The 19,199-nt window shown below is 36.7% G+C and overlaps 1 protein-coding gene across 3 annotated transcripts in view; it reads right to left on the bottom strand.

Moving 5' to 3' along the window:
* The window catches only part of TRDMT1 (tRNA aspartic acid methyltransferase 1), a 44,549-nt gene extending 25,801 nt beyond the window's left edge, over positions 1–18,748 (bottom strand). For 2 of the 3 annotated variants that reach the window (XM_003786878.3, XM_023511431.1), the window contains exon 1: positions 18,621–18,748. In XM_003786878.3, the coding sequence (XP_003786926.2) occupies positions 18,621–18,684 (64 nt within the window). In that variant the 5' untranslated portion in view covers positions 18,685–18,748. The remainder of the gene's footprint in view (positions 1–18,620) is intronic. The other variant, XM_023511430.1, reaches the window with a different exon arrangement.
* Between the last annotated feature and the right edge of the window lie 451 nt (positions 18,749–19,199).

Raw genomic sequence — 19,199 nt, 5'->3', positions numbered from 1 at the left:
GATATCACAAAATTCACCCAAGTAAAGGTTATATAAGTTCTTTAATGAGGTGAAAAATTAATCGGTGTCAAAATGTAAAAGGTTTAAAAACCAAAATTTTAAAACTTTAGAGAGCCCAGGAGAGAATATGAGAATAAGGAAAATAATTCTAAATTTTCCAAATGCTTTCAGATTGAGAGAATTCTAGCATATTTTTATATGACTGACAAAATTTAAAACTCTGTATAGTACCTGCCATTATATTTTGTAATTACCACCCTCTTCACCAAAACATGTATAAAACCAATTATGTATATACTCTGTTCTAAATCAGGAGAAAATGTAAAGAATTTTTAAAAGATTTGATACTTCTTAATTAAATCATCAAAGAAAATAATACAATTATATAGTAGCTCTAAATAGTTATTTCTTTAATAACCACTTGCTGATTAATAGATAGCTTAGCCCAAAATCAAAAAAGGAAAATATATTGAATATAAGGAGCTAGGGATCTTGCAGATCACAGCAGAGAGGGCCAGGAGAAAGGCTCCCACACCCAGAAAACATCACAACCTTACACTGAGACCTAGAAGAGAGAAAACAAGGGCAGGAGCATCTCCACATACCTGCTTACTAAGTGCCTGCGAGGACCAGGACCACTCAGCCAGCACCAGTTACCCCAGGGATCCTACTGAACAGTAAGATTCCCCCCAAGGCTTTGTATATGGTTACTGGGAGCTTTGAGCTCTACTCAGTAACACCATAGGGAGCCTCCACTGAGTTTAAATTCAGGAGTTACTTGCCTTAGAACAAATCTAAAGTTACAAATGGTATCTTTGTCAAAGGCATCAGATCTTAGAACATAAATCAAGAAGGTTTCCAAACAAAAGAAATATTAGAAAATAAGAATTAATATGCAAAAATCATAGAACTGTTATAATTCAGATCAAAAACTAAGCTACTATTAATTCTTGTAAGAGCTCAAAATTAAATAGCTTCATTGTACTATTTTACTGTTTTGCTAAATATGTTGTAATTAGCATGATACGGGCTGCTCTTCCCTCCTTCTACATAGGCAGCACACTGGGATTGCCCTGGAGTTGGTTAACATGACTTTCATCTTCAGGGTGAGTGAAAATACACAGCCATGTGCTAGATCTGAACCATAATTAATAATTAATTTATGTTCCTGTATTATGTGCCTGGAGGTAATAAAAAAAAAAAAACATCAAATGATCCAAACACTGATGAACTGAAAATTCCTTCTCAGAAAAGAATGGATTTTTGAAGCCAATAAGCAAACACACTATTTGCATGGATTGATGTACATATTTTAGACTGTTAGAAAATTAGGACCTGTTGTGTAACCTAAAAAGTTACTTTCAAAAAGAGAAATGGAAGTTTAAAATATGACTGACACTAATTCAAACATGCCTTTTCAAAACAACCGTTTAGGGGATAGTGAAGTGTTTCTAAAGAAAAGTTAAACTTACAAATAACAATTTTAAAAGCAAGCCTGTCAGCTCTGTCAAAATCTTAACTTGCGCTCCAAAGACAAACTGTCTTCATGTTTTCTAAAGTACAGTTTCAATCTGTAGTCTCTATAGTTCTCTACTTTCAAACTGATACACAGATTTTTAAAATGTATAACTAAAAATGTCAAAGTAAAAATTCTCTAGAATTTTACCTCTGTGAGCTCCACCACTTAAGCAATCTCATAATAGTAATTCTCGAAGGGGAGAGAGAATCGAGACAAGGGATCTGTCAGGATCTTTTGGCAGAAGCAGAGAAAGAAGATGTGCTTCAGTACTTTGATCTATTATTTTGCCTGCATTTTATTCATGATATTTCAGTTACTTTTCAGGATTTCATATTTATCAATAGGAAGCATGGGTGACCAAAAAATGAGACATCATAGTTAAAGAAACACAGTATAAATTATTTTAAAGGTTTGTCAGATTGGTTCTATGTGGAAAGGGTAAGAATACCACACTTCCATTTCTATGAAGACTGACTTTTAAAAGGCAGATTTAGTTATATCAATGATTTCTATCATTTAGAAATGCCACCGAGAATACCCACATAATAAAACATGTTCCCAACTATGTCTCTTGTTTAAGTAGAAAGGACTCACACGTACACACCCTACATTTGACTAGCAATAATTTCCCTTCTTTTTCTGGTCACTCCTTCTGGAAAAGGAAATAATTTTTAGTTGGTAATAGTGAAAGGTTTATAGTCTCATGCTCTGCTTGATTTTCCTAAAACTAAATAAATAAAAACTTTAATTGCTCATGTGTACTAGGTAGTAAGAAATCAGTATTTTTAAATATAAATATAGAATTAACCAACTGACTTTGTAATAAGATAAGGAAAGTCGAGCTTTTTAAAAATTTCTTTTCCTTCTTTATTTACTTTCTGATCTGTACCTTACATAGTTACTCATAATAATCACACCTGAGACAATGAGGTATGTTAATACTGACATCTAGTTGTAAAATGGAAGATCAGTTGAATACAAGGAATGAAAGTACCAAGCACAAACAGACCAGAGAGGTTCTCCCCTCCCCCCTCTTCCTCCACACCCTGGGGTGGGGTGGGGGGGAACTGATGCTTTCCTTGGCAGAATATTAGATAAAAAGCAATCACTAACCATGGTGTGCAGGGCCACATACAGGCTGCACAGCCTTGTACCATGTTTAGTTCTGAGCATGGAGAACTCTTTTTCCAGGAGCACACTTTGTCTCCAAAAAGATTTATTTCTAAATATATGTAGCTGAAATTAGAATTAAGTTGAAATTCTTGAACAGCACCATTCAACAGAACTTTCTGTGATGATGGACGTGTGCTGGATCTATACTGCCCAATAAAGTAGTCACTACTAATATGTGGTTATTAAGCACTTAACACATGGCTTATGCAACTGAGGAGCTGAACTTTTAATCTAATTTCATTTTGAATATTTAAAGGGCTAAATACAGCCAGTGGCCACCATACTGGGTAGCACAGCTCTATACTCACTGTGGTGGCCATCAGCAAAAATCCTAGATAGAAGACATGAAAATGATGTATAATGTTCAAATTGGAATATTCCGATTTGATCATTACACATAGTATACACGTCCAGAAATATCACATGTACACCACGAATATGTACAATTGTTATGTATCAGTTAACAGTGTTTTAAAAGTCTTTTGTAGTTCACTACTGTTTTCTAAACTTCTTAGCAGGATCTGGCTCCTATGTACCTTTTCAGCCTCCTCCCTTGACATAGTCAATCCAATCCTATTCTCCTCTAATTCACAGCCACCACACTCACACACTTAGAATTTTCCCACAGTTAACAATGAACTACTTATGGTGCCCCCACTTAGGCCATAATTTCTCGATCCCTGTCACACTGCAAATGGTTTAAAGGCCTACCCCAGCCTGCCTAGTCCCTGACATTCTCTCTCTCTCTCTCTTGTTCTAGATCACTTTGACAGGTCTCTTGGGACTTACTCAGTTCAGGTGTGACTCCTCCAGGGGCCCTGCACTTAGACCACCAGTAAGAAGTAAACATACCTGAGGATCTGTCATGTACTAGGCACTCTACTGAGAATACAAGATGTATAGATATTTGTTTTTTGCTTTGCCTGCATCTATCCCTTCTTTTCTAGCAATAGTTCAGATTTTCTTTCAAGATCTTATCTCACATTCTGTCAAATGGCCTCGAAGCCCCCACCCCTAGGTTCTAGGAGGGTAAGGGTCAACTGCCTGAGCCATTAAGGCTAGCCAGAGTGGTTTCAGGATGGGCACACCACTCACAACAGGCCACTTAGGCAACCCCTACGTAGGAAACCCCTAGTTTTTTGCATGCAACTATCAAGAGTTGCTTGATCTTTCTTATTGAGTTTAACTTTAGAAAGATATAAAGTCAGAGGCTACTTCAGCCACCATGATGCAATAAGGGAAGAGCATACATTTATATGTGTGTGTGTCTGTTTATCCACAAACCATAAGGAACAAAGCTGATATATGTGGAGAAAGACCTAGTTCTTGGTGGCATGATTTGAACCCCTGCTTTAAGCTTTAACCTAAACTAGGCCTCCATTTGGCTTGGTCAGTACAAGTCTCCATATTTATCAACTTTTATGTATATAAAGGTTGTAGTGGGCATGCAAGTAAACACACACTAATATCATTTGTTCCTATGATGCAATGCATTTTAAGTTCCAAATTGGCAAAGAGAGCAATATGAATGCAAAAGCCCTAGGCTTACGGGTAATTAATAAACTATATATTTGCAAAATAGATGCACTCCCCTTGATCAAACACTCTCCAAGTGACCTAATTGACATAAGAAAGGCAGAATTCTCCAAATATGGAAGCAGAGACTTCCTCATGAGCTACCCAATTACCTATTTCTATACATGGATAATAAATATGACAAATAAGGAGAAAGCTACTGATCTATCTCCAAGGGCTTATAAAAAGCGCACAATATTTTCAGATATATCGTCCTTTCAATTCTTTAGACTGTACAAAATTCAAGTCCTAAAAGTAAAATGATTAAAATAGAAATTTTATTATAAGCAAGTCAAAAATAATTTTATGTGATCAACATACAATAGATGCTGAACCTCACCAATAATAATAGGAATTCATATTAATCTGTTTTACATATCAGATTGGCAAAGATTTAACAAAATGAACATCTAGTGCCAGCAAGGATTTGAAAAAATGACCTTCCTCATGTTGCCTGCAGCATAAATTGCTAAAATCCTTCTGGTATTAAAGCCAGCTACTCCACATCTGAAAATCTGTGTTAAGGAAAAATCTGGATCACTATATAAGAATATACATGTTAAAAAATATAATCCATATTTACTGACACGAAGAGATATCCATATTTTTCACCACACTAAGCAAGTTACAGAATATCCTGTTCGGTGGCAACCCAAATTTGTAAAGTTTATGTGTATGTGTGCACACATTTAAGACAGTAAATAACAACAGAGGCTATCTCTCAGTGATTAAATTCAGAGGTAATTTTTACTTCTTCCTTTTAACATTTTTGTATTTTTTTTTTTGACCATGAGAATGTACTACTTTTGTAACTGGCTATTTGAAGTAAACAAATAATAAAAACTATTTTTATCTTGGAACAAAAGAATCCAATACTCCTCTTGGTTATGACCCTGAGAAATAACAAAAGGAAAGTAAGTAACAAGGACAGACAAGAAAGGTTTAGATAAATGCTCAAAACCACAGAGCTGTGACCACCTCCCAACATACACACACCAGTAATTATCACTCACTGCATTATTTTATCCCACCAAATCAACAACAATCAAAAAGAAAAAAGCAGTAAGAATTAAGCTACTCTGCAGAAGTTTTTTAAAGATCATCAATTAAGTAGTATATGACCAAAATATGCTGAAAGCAACCTATTTTATTTACATAATTATAGAAGTCAAAGGATATAAACTATTTAAAGAGTTAAGAGACGATACCAACACACCTGATCCAATCAATTATAGGTTTGAGCAACAAAAACTTTTAATCTGTTTTACCAAAGTGTGGTTTAAGTGAATGATCACTCATGAATGGTTCATTGCTACAAAATGTTTAGTGTTCTTTGCTGATGGTTTCCCATAATTTTACAAGGTGATAATTGCTGACATATTCATGAAAATTTAATGAAAAATTGAGAAGTGATATAATTATTAGTATCCAGTTAACTGTGAAATTTTAAGATTTGTAAAAATACAATTATTTTAACATTTATATATATATATCATATGTAATAATTAACTCATAATTATTCCCAAAATTAACCTATGAAAATCCTCTCTAACTTTGTCCTGCCATCCTGAGCCCTCTTTGCTTTATAATTAACTCTTCTTTAAAGGCTTATACTTTTCATCCTTATTAACTTAATAAAAGTTTAAACCCTATCCTGAAAAATGCTATGGGTATTCTCTCTGCTTCACACACTTCTAATAAAGGAGTAAAGTTTTACAGTTCTGCACCAGGCCAGAAGCACTGGTTGTTCATCAGACCTATGTTCAGTTGCTTCATTCCTCATGTACCCTTTCCAAGTTCTACTCCAAACTGAGTAATTCTCCACAAATCTTTCTGCTGACTAAACCATTCAACTCATTTTATTTTTTTGTCAAGGCTGTCTTAGGTAGACCCTTATGGAACTTTCAAAATAATCAATTTATTTATTTTCTATGTCTGGGTATATTAATATATCCTATATCCCAAGGAAAAGATTTAGGGTGTGGATATTTATCTACCTATTGACCAGTCTCTTCTTCTGCTTGAGTTTGAATTCTAGCTCTATTATTTTTTTAGCTATGTGACTTAAGCAAGTTTCTTTCTCTCAGTGTCTTCACCTGTAAAACTGGGATAATAGATTTCCTATGTCGTGGGGTTTCTGAGGACTAAATGAGTTAATACCTACAAAACTCTTAAATTAGTGTCTGGTGTGTAATAGTTACTCCATAAATGTTTATTATTATCAAAAGTACAAAAACTTTTTAAAAATGAGAATGGCAAATGCTAGAAAGGACCAATTGTGACCAAAAATTTAAAAAATAAATAAATAAATAACAACCCTTCTGCAAATGTGAGCATCAACTAAGGATCAATATTTTTCAGTATTTGCCAATACTCATCAAAAGTCTAAAAAATTAGTTTGGATTTAGTGGTTTTACACTTGGGCACAAATCTAAGGTGTATAGTAGGCAAAATAATGGTCCCTCAAAATATCCACATTCTAACCCCTGAAACCTGTGGAAATGTTATTTTACATGGGCGGACAGATTGTGCAGATGGATTCAGGTAAGGTTTTTGAGATGAGAAGATTATCCCAGATTATGCAGGTGGGCCTAGTATAAGTACAAGATGGACAGAGGAAGTTAGAATAGGAGAAGGGGATGCAAGGAGGGAACCAGAGGTCAGAGAGAAGGATTTGAAGATGCTACACTTCTAGCTTTGAAGATAGAAAAAGGGATCCTGAGCCGAGCAATGCAGACAGCCTGTTGAAGCTGTGAAGGCCAAGAAAAACAGACTCTCCTCTCTGAGGCTTCAGAGGAATGCAGCACTGCCAACACCTGGATTTTAACACTTCCGACCTCCAGGACTTTCTTTAAGCCCTGAAGTTTATGTTTTTTTATTACAGAAGCAATAGGAAATTAACAATATATATAGGATAATAGAGATGTGTAAAAAAGATTTATGTCTAGGATGAATGATGCTATTTTACGTGTGTATAATAGTGCAAAATTATAAACAATCTAAATATCCAGAATAGATGATTACTTATACTGTATTTTTTGGCAATACCATAAATGCCATATTTTTTGGTTTATAAATACTATATTTAATGGAAAAGAAAAATATTCAAGATAGTCTATATAAAAAGGCTGTAATTTATTTTACTTTTCACAAACACATTAGAATAAAGACCAACAAAAAAGAATAAAGATTAAAAAGATATAATCTAAGTCCTCACCAGTCCCCCGCATTAGCATCATGGGTGTTTATTTATTTTTTTAAATTTTCTTCTCTATTTGTGTAGCATCAGTGTTCCCCAGTACAGCATAATCTCCGGAGGAAAAGAACATGCTGTCTCATTCAGTGCTGTATCCCCGCCACACAGCACAGTAACCGGCACGCAAGAACTTCTCCATAAATTCTGTACTGAAAGAACAAATGAATGTTCTCAGTATGTCCCAATTTTCAACAAGTATATTACTGATGTAGTTAAAATAAAAATAAATGTAAATAATTTTTAAATATTCAACTTCTCTAGTAATCAAAAAATTAAGATATGGACTTCTCACCACCCACAAACATTTTTTTTTTTTTTTTTGAGACAGCCTCATTGTGTCACCCTCAGTACAGTGCTGTGGCATCACAGCTCTCAGCAACCTCAAACTCTTGGGCTTAAGCAATTCCCTTGCCTCAACTCAAATATCCACCAATACATGAATGAATTAATGAAATGTGGTACATGTATACTCAGTCATAAAAAAAATGGTGACCTAGTTATCTTTTTGGACAATCTGCAGGGAACTGGAAACCAATCTTCTAACGCTTGAAAGATCACAAGAATGGAGAAACAAATACAAGTACTAAACACCAAATTGAACCTAATAGATCAACACTTAAGCGCACACATGAAATAAATCTCAATGACAAGCTGGAGGAACAGGGGAGTTAGAATGGGTAAATTCACACCGACTGGGTACAGTGCACACTTATCTGGGTGAAAGACACACTTACATGTACAATTTTGACTCAATCTGTATAAAAACAAAATACGTAAACAAAAAGTGTATCCCTAATATCCTGAAATTAAAATAATTTTTTAAACATTAAGGTAACATTTTCACCGAGTTAATTATATAGTTTAAGATATTATGTTGGCATATTTATAGTCACACAGACATTAATGAATATAAACTAGTATGTCTTTTTAAAAAGAAAATGGACAAGGCCATCAATAATCTTTAAAATGTTCATACACTGTAACTTATTCACTCATTCAGCAAATATTTTTGAGCATCACCCTGCAATGGCACCATGTTAGGTACCAAGGACGCAAGAGTGAACAAAGCAGAACAAAGCAAAACAATCCCCACCCTGGTGGGGCTTCCATTTTAGAAGAGGAGGCAGTCCATTAAAAAGACAACAAGTAGAATATACAGCATGTGAGGCAGTAATAAGTGCTAAAAAGAAAAATAAAACAGGAAGAGGAACAGGGCGGGAGGGGAGAGGATGCAATTTTTTAGTACTGAGAACAGGACAATGTACATCTTTCCTGACTTTAATGCCTAAACACATATACTTTACACACATTGTATATGACAAATAAAAAACAATAGAAGTTAATCTTGCATTTTCCCCACGAGAATACCCAAAATTAGATCCAAGGCCATTTTTATTATATAAAATTGTAAGCACATAACTGAAATAGTCAAATGGCTTCATACTGTATGACTTATAATTTAATTACACAAACTTTTTGACATTTAATTTAATGATGATTATTTTAAAATTAAGATTAAATTTTAAATTAGTAAAACAAGTTCTGTTCATTGACCATTTTTTAACCAGCATGAAGAACTGCAGCTCTCATCTGTCAACATGGGGATGGCAAAAGATATTTAACTGTCCTATTTGACAAGTTTGGTTTTTATTCAATAAACATTTCCTTCAAGAAGCCATCTGAAATAATCCTCAGGATCTGCTATGAGTTTATGAAGCTATAATCCAAAATAATATCCAAAAATGACTAGAAAAAGGATTTCATATCCCCCAACTACTGAGCTGGACAATGCTTATGAAAACCCTTTATCAACCCTGTCAAGTGTTTTTCCATGTTCACCAAAATATTTTCATGAAGCATTTAGGTGAGTTTATAACCTAGTTCATTTATGTATTAAAAGCATATTTATTGAGAATGACAAACCCTGTCTCTTGCTCCAGTATACATGATAAAACAACGAATCCCTGCTCCCACAGAACTTCAGACAAGAGGGCTCCAGACATTTTAAATAACACTATTTTTTTCTAATTTTTTTTTATTGAATGGTAACTATGTACATTAATAACACTATTTTTGTATATTCATGTAGAAACATTGTCTTTACTACTCAAAGTTCATGAAACAATTTGATTCTACTTTCTCAAAAACACCTTTGAAATCAGGGTCTTTATCACCAATAGAGCCACTTTTAAAGTGATCTAACAGTGTTCAAGGGGACACCAACTTCCTTTCATCAAAGTTACTTGAGATATAGCCCTTTTCAATTCCATGCATGATGATATCACTGGAAATTTTATGCCAACCACAAATACCCACTAGCTATTTTGATTTCCATAAAGTAACCACCTACTATATTACTTTGTTATTTTCAAAAGACCTATTTGCAGTGACATCTGACACTTATAATTGTGAGATCATATCTTCTTCTATATCTATCATCTATAAACTACCTAAATACTTAATGAAAATATTTTGGTGAACATGAAGAAGTCTCTCTGAATGATTTTTGGCCATTAAGTGATGTCAATAAGCACCTAGAACTGGTATTTCTTCAGACCAATAAAACTAACCCAAACAGCACTTTATTGATTTGCTATTTAAAGTAAAGTTCAAATTGAGGATTATGAAGATCCTGCCTGAATTCCAAAATATAAAGCCACGCTCTCTTTTGGAAGTATAATTTTTGGGTCAAAGAATTTATGACAAATGTGTCTACAAAGGTATGTGCCTAAGTGTTTGGATATTTTTGTTTTTATTTAAAATAATAGGATTGTAAGCCTTCTGATTTTGCAATTGTGGAAGAAATGCAAAAGTTGACCTTTATATAGAAATAGACCTCTGAATTTTAAGTATATTGCCCTTGCCATATTTGCCAAGCCACACAACAATCTAGAAAAATGGTAGGTTCACAGCTTTTCCCTCAACAATGGTCAACATTTTGACAGTTCAAAATTATCTAAAAGAAATCACCCTGAATGGAGAACAAGCTAGAAATAAAGAACTATTAAGTGAAAATGAAGAAGGAGCATCTGAAGCTTGAATATTCAAAGGATATAGTTTTAATAACTGACTAAGCTAGCGATAGCTACAAAAATAAACAGGGGACACAAAAATAACATGCATTCTAAAGATGCAAGGACATTGTTCTGGTTCTTTATTATGACCTAAACTCAGAGATTTTAGGATAAAATTTAAATATGGTAAAAAATATATATTTAGTATTACTTGATCTATTAAAGTTCAAAGTACTTCTAACTAAAATTAACTACAAATCCCTCAAATTATGGGTTCTTTTTGGACCAAAATTCCCCAATAATTAAAGGCCTAACCACACCAAAGCCTGTGAGGTGGTCTATGCCCCAACAGGCTCTGGCATTTGTTTCTCAAATTGTCTCATTCATTGAGTACTAGGGGATTATCAACTTCACTACTGGGTTTGAACAAAAATCACTAATGGATGCCCAAGAACAATTAATGCTCAGCTCTTTAATGGAGCTGTTCTACTTTACCCCAAAGAATTTTTGCTAGGTTTGTGGTGTGGTGATTTAAAATTCCAGAATGAAAAGAATTTTCAGATAAAAATAAAAGCAGCTATTGTTCCAAGTAATGGTATTTTTTAATCCCAATATATACTCTACCGACTTACTGAAAAATCAGATGTAATTTTTTGCTTTTAAACAAGATGAGAGCTGGTTGATACTATTCCTGAATAGCACTTTTTTTGTAGCAGGAACAGCCAAAAGACCAGAGAGCCAGGAGTACTGCAAAGAAGGGGACAAGCACAGGAGATGTGGCCGGAGAGGGAAAGGGACAATGGCCTAAATAGGCCTGGGAGACTTGTTCAAGACTCTGGCTTTCATGGAGTAAGATGAAAAATGCCTCAGGAATTTTAATCAGAAGAATGACTTATCTGACATTTTTTATAAGATCACTCTGGCCATTTATGGAAAACAGACTTGAGTGGGTGGAGCAGAAGCAAGCAACTAGTCAAAAGGCCATCATGATACTCCTTTGTCCAGAGTCCCTGGGAAAGCAGCTCCAGCACAACTTAGCTGAAGGAGCTTCTTCCAGGAGGAAAACTCCATGGCTGTAGAAGTGAGGGCAGTGAGGCAGAGAAGGAGGGAAAGACAATCCACGGCAGTGCCGGAGGGGCAGACTGATACCATGGAGGGCTCTAAGCAGCATTCAATGAGGCAACAGCAGCATTGGCCAGGATGCGACACTGAATAAGGAGCCCAGGGCCCAGAAGGTAGATGGCGCCAAGCAAATCTGGGTGACACAAAAATTACACCCAACAAAACTGGAAGGAGATTATGGACCAGGTGGAAAGAAATGATAGAGTCATTTCATATGCCCTGAATAAGAGTCTTCTTCAATCATCAGCTCTGCCTAAAGTCATCATCTCTCAACAGTAATCTCCTAACTGGCCATCCTGCCTCTAATCCACCCTCCCTTATGATTATAGGGTAAAATGTTCAGAACATAACTGTGGTAGGTTCATTAGCTTTCATTAATTAATTAGGTCTGCAGGATAAAAATCCAAGCACCTTATCAGAAATGCCATATCATAATTTAGCACCTCTTAAATTTTATCTTCTTCTATTTTTTTGTAGCACTTATATCTTACTTAGTAGAGTACATGTATACATCTCTCCATAGACCATGCTATTTCCTGTCTGTGTAGGATATTTCCTGTGTGGATACCCTTTCCTCTCTCGAATTTCTGGAAAACTCCTAATCATCATTAAAAATACTGCTTATGCTGGGTGTAGTGGCCCATACCTGAAATCCTAGTACGCTGGAAGGCCAAGGCGGGTAGATTGCCTGCACTCACAGGTTCAAGGCCAACCTGAGCCAGAGTGAGACCTCATCTCTAAAAAACAGCCAGCCAATGTGGCAGGTACCTGTAACCCCTCCCCTGTACTCGGAAGGCTGAGGCAAGAGAATCGCTTGAGCCCAAGAGTTGGAGGTTGCTATGAGCTATGAAGCCACTGCACTCTACTAAGGGTGACAAAGTAAGACTCCACCTCAAAAAAAAAAAAATCCTACTTGAAAAAAATAGAACAAAATTGAAGGGCAAATCAGCAATTACATAAAACAAAGTAATATATTTTAAAAATAAGAATGGAGAAATTGATGTCCTGGATGTAGATAAAGATTATACCAATGCAACATGAGTAAGTTACCTTTATACTGATAATAAACATAAGAAAACGTTCGATTTCCCAAGTGACAGCAGCAGTATTACTATGTACTATGCACCAGAACTATATAAGGTCTACATACACACTGTTTCATCCTCCTAACAGGCTCTTAAAGTCAGTATTATTAACCAAATGTTATCAATGAGAAACCCAATATAATTAAGCTAATTACAAAACAACAGTGAAATGACAAACACTTAACTTTACTGAGTACCTACATTATACTGTGCACATCAGTTATTTTAGGTAAATCCCATAAGACCCTGTGGGAAGGTATTAATTACCACGTCTAGCTCACAGGAAAGGTACCTATGCTCAGAAAGGTTAAATAACTTTCCAGTATCCACACGGCTAGTGTGCAGCAGAGCTGATTCCTCTATAATGGCACTGGTGGTTATCACTTAGAGAAACACACAGAGTAATTCAGAAAGCACTGGCAAAAAGGACGGTAAAATGAACCCCAAATCTCTCCCCTCATAAAGGCAAGACACTTTCTAGAGCAGTGTTTTTCAGCCTTTTTTATCTCATGGCACAATTGAAACTATAGTTAAACTTCTGTGGCACACTTAAACTATGTTGATCAAAAACAACGAATAAAAAAAAGAATATACTTGCTGTGCTTTGAACGTCTTTCAAAAATAATTTAATTAATGATCTTTAAAAATTTTCACAGTATACCTATGATCTTCTCACAGTCATAGATCTCACAGTCATAGAAAACAGTCACAGTTTTCTAGCAGTCGAAAATCACCATTCTAGGATTGGCACCAGCCACATACATGGAGGCTGACAGGTTTGAACCCAGCCTGGACCAGCTAAACAACAATGACAACTGCAACAAAAAGATAGCTGGGAGTTGTGGAGGGCACCTGTAGTCTCAGCTACTTGGGAGACTGAGGCAAGAGAACTGCTTAAGCCCAAGGGCTGAGGTTGCTGTGAGCTGTGATGCCACAGCACTCTACCAAGGGTGACATACTGAGACTCTGTCTCAAAAAAAAAGAAAAAAAGAAAGAAAGAAAGAAAATCACTGTTGTGAAGACTCCAGAGGGCAGAACAGTTCACTCTCTTCACTGCCATCTCTTTGACCTCTTCGTATTCATTCTGTATCATCATTGACGGCTATAAATAATGCTTTCCTTCACCAATCTACTCTTATGTAATTCAAATTGAGTCTGAAAGTTCTTTGACAACTTCAAATATTTAATAATCAATTTCTGCTAAAGGCCATTTTTAACAAGTACTAACTTTCCATAACTTTAAGATTTATAAATAAGAGTTGCTCGTAACTATTGAGCACTTACCATATTTTAAGTACTTTTTGAAAATTAATTTATAATCTCAAAACTGCTTTTTGAAATGAGTGCTTTACTACTCCCATTTTATAGAAGAAACTAAGATAAAGAAAGTTTGATTTTTATCCAATGTCACATAGCTGGAAGCGACAAGCAAGATTTCAACCAAGGCCTTCTGACTACAGAACTGTATTCTTAAACTGGAAGACTAAACAACCTTTCCCACAAACCATCTTACATCAACATATTCTACTATTATTATTTCACAGTACCAAATCATACAATGATATAATAAAGACCAAGCTGATATAAAAATCATTTTTCAAACTATTAGACAAAACCAAATCACTATTAAAGTATCAAATGTTAACTGATTGATAGAATTTGCAAAATAGAAAAACCATAACACCTGAAGGTTTCCTAGAAACATTTAGCAAAGGTAATGTAAACTGTGGGATACATGCACGCTTCTTACCAGTGAGCAGTTTCCACTCATTTTAACCTCCTCTTCCATGGGAGGAGGAGGGACTTCTCTAATTGGCTAATTTGGGAAGAATTACTGGGGCATGTTTGGCTCAGCTCCACCAATCCTCCTTTTGGTATTAAACTAGCCACATAGAACACGTCCTCTGCCCAGAAGGTATGCTACCTAATTCTCTGGTTCAATACAAACTGACCGATTTTGCCCTCTCACTAACCTACATCATCTAGCTCAGCCTTTATTAGTAATGTGAATGATACAGATTTTATTTCCTACTTGCCTTACTCTTTTATTTCTTAATTTGTTCAGACTTAGGAAGTGGAGTGCTATTTATGGAGCCTCCTTTAAAAAACCCAATAGATAGATCCAAAAACAAACTCAACTGGTCATCTATTCATTAGCACAGAGGAAGTAATTTGATCTGTGGACTACAGTAATGAATACTCTGCAGTGAAGTAAGCAAATGCACATTATTCATGACATAAAAGATAAGTAATTTGACTATTCAATGGGATGTCAGGATTCTCCTTTAATGAATACATAAATTGATCCTACATATTACTTCTCTGTTTTTCAAAGAAGTAGAAAAACACAATCTACTGACTTCCAAAGACACTAGAGAACGAATTAACGCAGGGTTTGTCCCAGTGAAGGAGGAAAACTCTCTGAACTCATGAAGTGGGGTCTTGGCTTCACACTGGAAAGAATTCAAAAGCAAAGACAAGTCACCTAGCCACAGAAAATTAGAGAAAGTTTATGGAGAGAGAGGAGACAATAGATCCATCCTGCTGCACACACAGAGTAAGGGTCCTCTCCTGAGCTATAAAGGTAATGCTTTTACATATTCAACAGCCATACATGACCATAGAAGTCAATCATAAATTACTATCACAGAAAGGTAAGTGTTTGTAAGGCATAGCACAGCAATTCACCCATCCTGGGCGTGGGGAGAGGGTCCCAGGCTTGGGATTTGCTGGCAGCTTCCCTGTTCAGGCTAGCTAGGGCCCGGTATCAGTCAAAATGGCTGCACTATGGCTCTCTTACTTTCCCTTTATGGCTTATCCAAATACAACCAAAAAACGATAAGTATTTTTAATAGGACAAGTTTTTACTTTGCTTCACTTTAAATCTGACATGCTACATAAAAGTAACTATGGGAAAATAGGCATAAGAAAAAGAAAATTTTACAATCCCAAAGATAGGTATAAAGCAAAAAACAATTAAGTGGTCCACATTCCATCCCCTTACAACCAATGTTCCAAAATTGTCCTTAGGAGACATTCAGATCTACATGGAAAACACTTTATTACAATGTGCTTGCCTGATTCAGTTATAAACACATCTAGTTACAAAGTAGATGAGTAGAGTTCTAATTCGGCATATAAGTCATTGAGAAATAAAGATAAAGAGATTCAGAAATTGAATAGCCTAATGAATGACAAATGAGAGGCTTAAAATTTTAACAGAAAATATTAAAGTTGAGGAATTCCTACTAAATATGATTAACTATTTTTTGGCTAAACCTCAAAGCCACTTCCTTGGAAGATCTTTAAAAATTATTTGGTAAAGGGCAGTGCCTGTGGCTCAAAGGAGTAGGGTGCTGGCCCCATATGCTGGAGGTGGCAGGTTCAAACCCAGCCCCGGCCAAAAAAACTGCAAAAAAAAAAATTATTTGGAAGGGCAGATCTCTTTGGTTAAAAGGCTGTCTCCACTATAACACCATAAAGGAAACAGTCTAGCCAGGTGTGGTAGTGTGCGCCTGCAGCTCCAGCTACTCAGGAGGCTGAGCCAGGAGCATCGCTTGAGCTGAAGAGTTTGAAGCTGTAGTAAGCTATGATCACTTCGCTATACTCCGGCCTAGGCAAGAGAGTCAGACCTTGTCTCTGTTTAAAAAAAAAAAAAAATAGTCATCTAGCTACCTTAAACCATATTTTACTCTTCCCCTGCTATTACATTTCAAAATGGGAAAAGTACAAAGTCTTTGGATCACAGAGTCAAGCAGAGAAGATCTCTTTGAACAGGCCACATATGAACAAAGAGGACATGAAAAGAAGAAAGAAGTGGAAAAGTCTGGGGGTTGGAGGTAACAGCAAAAGCAAAGCCAGAACATGGAAAGAACTTGGAGGGTTTGAGGAACAGAGAAAGAAAACCAGCGAGCCTGGACAAGAGCACCAGATAAGATTGAAAAGGGGAAAAGGAGACAGAAGCCAGACTTCACAGTCCTGGTTAAGAATATGGGACTGTGATTCTAACCATTTAAGGGATGCCATTTAAGCAGAGAAGCAACATGATCTGGTTTACTATAGAAAAGATCATTCTGCTTACTAAGGCAGAGTGGAGAGAAGAACAGTTGGGAAGCTATTTTAATAATTTAAATTAGAGGTGATAGTATCTTAAATTCAGGATAGTAGCACTGGCAATAGAAAAACTACTGAAATTCAGATCGCAATGGCTAATAGGATGGGATATATTTAACTGTTTCATTAACTAAAAAAAACCTTAGTTAAAATTGATACAATTTCCCTGATAAAATTAGCAAGGTAAAAATAGATAATGCATAATTCTGATGAATATGTAGTTGAACAAGGCACTCATAAACCTCTGAAAAGCAATTTGTTATCTTATTTATGAAAAAAAAAAGCCTTAAAAAATTCTCATTTTTTTTCCACTCAGGAACTAGCACATGGGTAATCTTACTATTAAATGAATTAACTCAACATTTAGAAAATCTTAAAGAGAAAATCAGTATTTACACTCAAGGATGTAACTAAAGCACATGGTACTTGCTTAAAAAGGAGGAACAATCTAAATATTCAACATTCAAGGAGTGACTGAATTACTGTTTACGATAAACTAGTAAGCAACTTTTAAAATCATGTTTATGGTTTCAAAGGAAAACGTTTACATTACACAGCCTTTGTTACAAAACTAACAGAACAAATAGGACTAGAGTTTTCATTTTGTTTTCATGCTAGTAAGTTTTAATGTAAGAAATGAAGCTAGAAATGAAGCTCTTTTTTTCCAGTAGTAAAAAAATCAAGTAGCAAAAATGTAATATTCACTAACCTAGCCTAAAATCAAAACTCAATACATCTGCTCAGAAAATTTATATGCTCAATCCATTGAATACTGTCCGTATCTTACAATATTAGTTTTTTGTTACCCTTGGTACTAAATAAGGAAGCAGGGAAGTTTGTTTTGTGGTTGTCTTAGTGATTTAAGAAAGAACACTGTGCAAGTTTAAGGCCTATTTGTCACTCTGTATCTCAAGTGCTCTCGCACAGAATCTAGCACAGAATAGTAACTCAATGCAATTTTTTGAGTGATTATCATGAAAAATAAGCCTTTCAGTCCCAACTTAGCATCAAAGAAATTTAAAAGTTCAAAATGAAAGTTAACATAAGTAATAGTGATAATCATTTATAATATTTGGATTGGCTGCAATGCATCAGGCTTCACTGCTAATCATAATAATCCTTCTTTGAACGTACTAAGTTTCCTATTACACTTTAAAATCAGGAAACAGGTTCAAAAATGTTAAGGAACTAGATAGAGGTCACGCTGCAAGAAAGCTTGAACTTATGTATGAATTCAGTTCTCGGGAATCAGATTTCGAAGATTTTCCTCAGTGCTTCCCCTCCAACTCTATTTAGTACTCGCTAACTTCTACCTTGAATTGTAGTTATTCCTCTCAAGACCTATCTTTCATCCTCCCCTCCGGCTCAGCTCCCTACCCCCCGCCGCCGCTGTGACATCCTCCAGGGGAAAGGACCGAGTCCAGGCTTCTAAATGACTACACACTTAGCACTGGGGCTTGGCACTAGGTTGGGGGCTCGCCCCTCCCCCTAACTTTGTCTACAGCATTCGAGTTTGATTTACAGCCTTGAGAATCCCAGCTCACAAACTGGGCCTTTGGAAGAGGCTGGCGCCGGGGATGGAAGTCCCCGCCGGGAGGGGCCGACTGGCCGGCGAGCTGGGGTGGTTTCCAGGACAACCGAGGGCTTCGTCCCTCCCCGCCCCCGTCTCCGCCCCTGGCGTCTCTCTGCTCCGCCTCGCCCCGGCGCCGCTTAGACCAGAGGCGGTGAGCGAACACAGAGGGGACGGCGCGGTCAGCTCTCACCTCTCAGCGCGTGGTGCATGCCGCCGACGCCGCTATACAGCTCCAGGACCCGCAGAGGCTCCATGCCCGCGTCTCCTTCGCCGCCTCCTCAGAGCTAGGCCTGCCGGTCCCTCGCTCCTTCTGCCCCCGGTCCGCACCTTCCCTCGGTCTCTGGTTCCGCAGCTTTTCAGTTCCCCCCTCTCCTGCTGCTCTGGGTTGTCTTCCCAGGGCAGCGCGGGGCCTGGGGCCCTCAGGGATCAGCACGCGGACAAAGGACAGGAAACAATAAGGCCTCCCAAGTGAATAGCAGCCACTCTAGCCTGATTTACTCTCGGCTCCATCTTCCTGCTTTGATGTTTTCCCGGGCTTTGCACGGAAGAGAAAAATGGAGCTCATTGGAGGGGTGTTCCTTTCCAGGTGGATTAACACTGATTAGGATCCAGAAAAGAAGTCATTTTTCAGGCAGGCTTTTTTTCTGTCTCTTGGAAGCCTAAAGTGTTCAAACATTCCTTCAACTAGTCTTGAACACGGACTGTGTGCCTACAATGGGGTGATGGAGATAAATCAGTCCTGCTTCTTCCTTAGAGAAGGTTCCAGAAT

This window comes from Otolemur garnettii, unplaced genomic scaffold, assembly GCF_000181295.1.
Source record: "Otolemur garnettii isolate 467f Iridium unplaced genomic scaffold, OtoGar3 scaffold00019, whole genome shotgun sequence".
Taxonomy (NCBI): Eukaryota; Metazoa; Chordata; class Mammalia; order Primates; family Galagidae; genus Otolemur; species Otolemur garnettii.
Note: the sequence above shows the minus strand (reverse complement) of the source record. Positions and strands in the feature narration are given on the sequence as shown.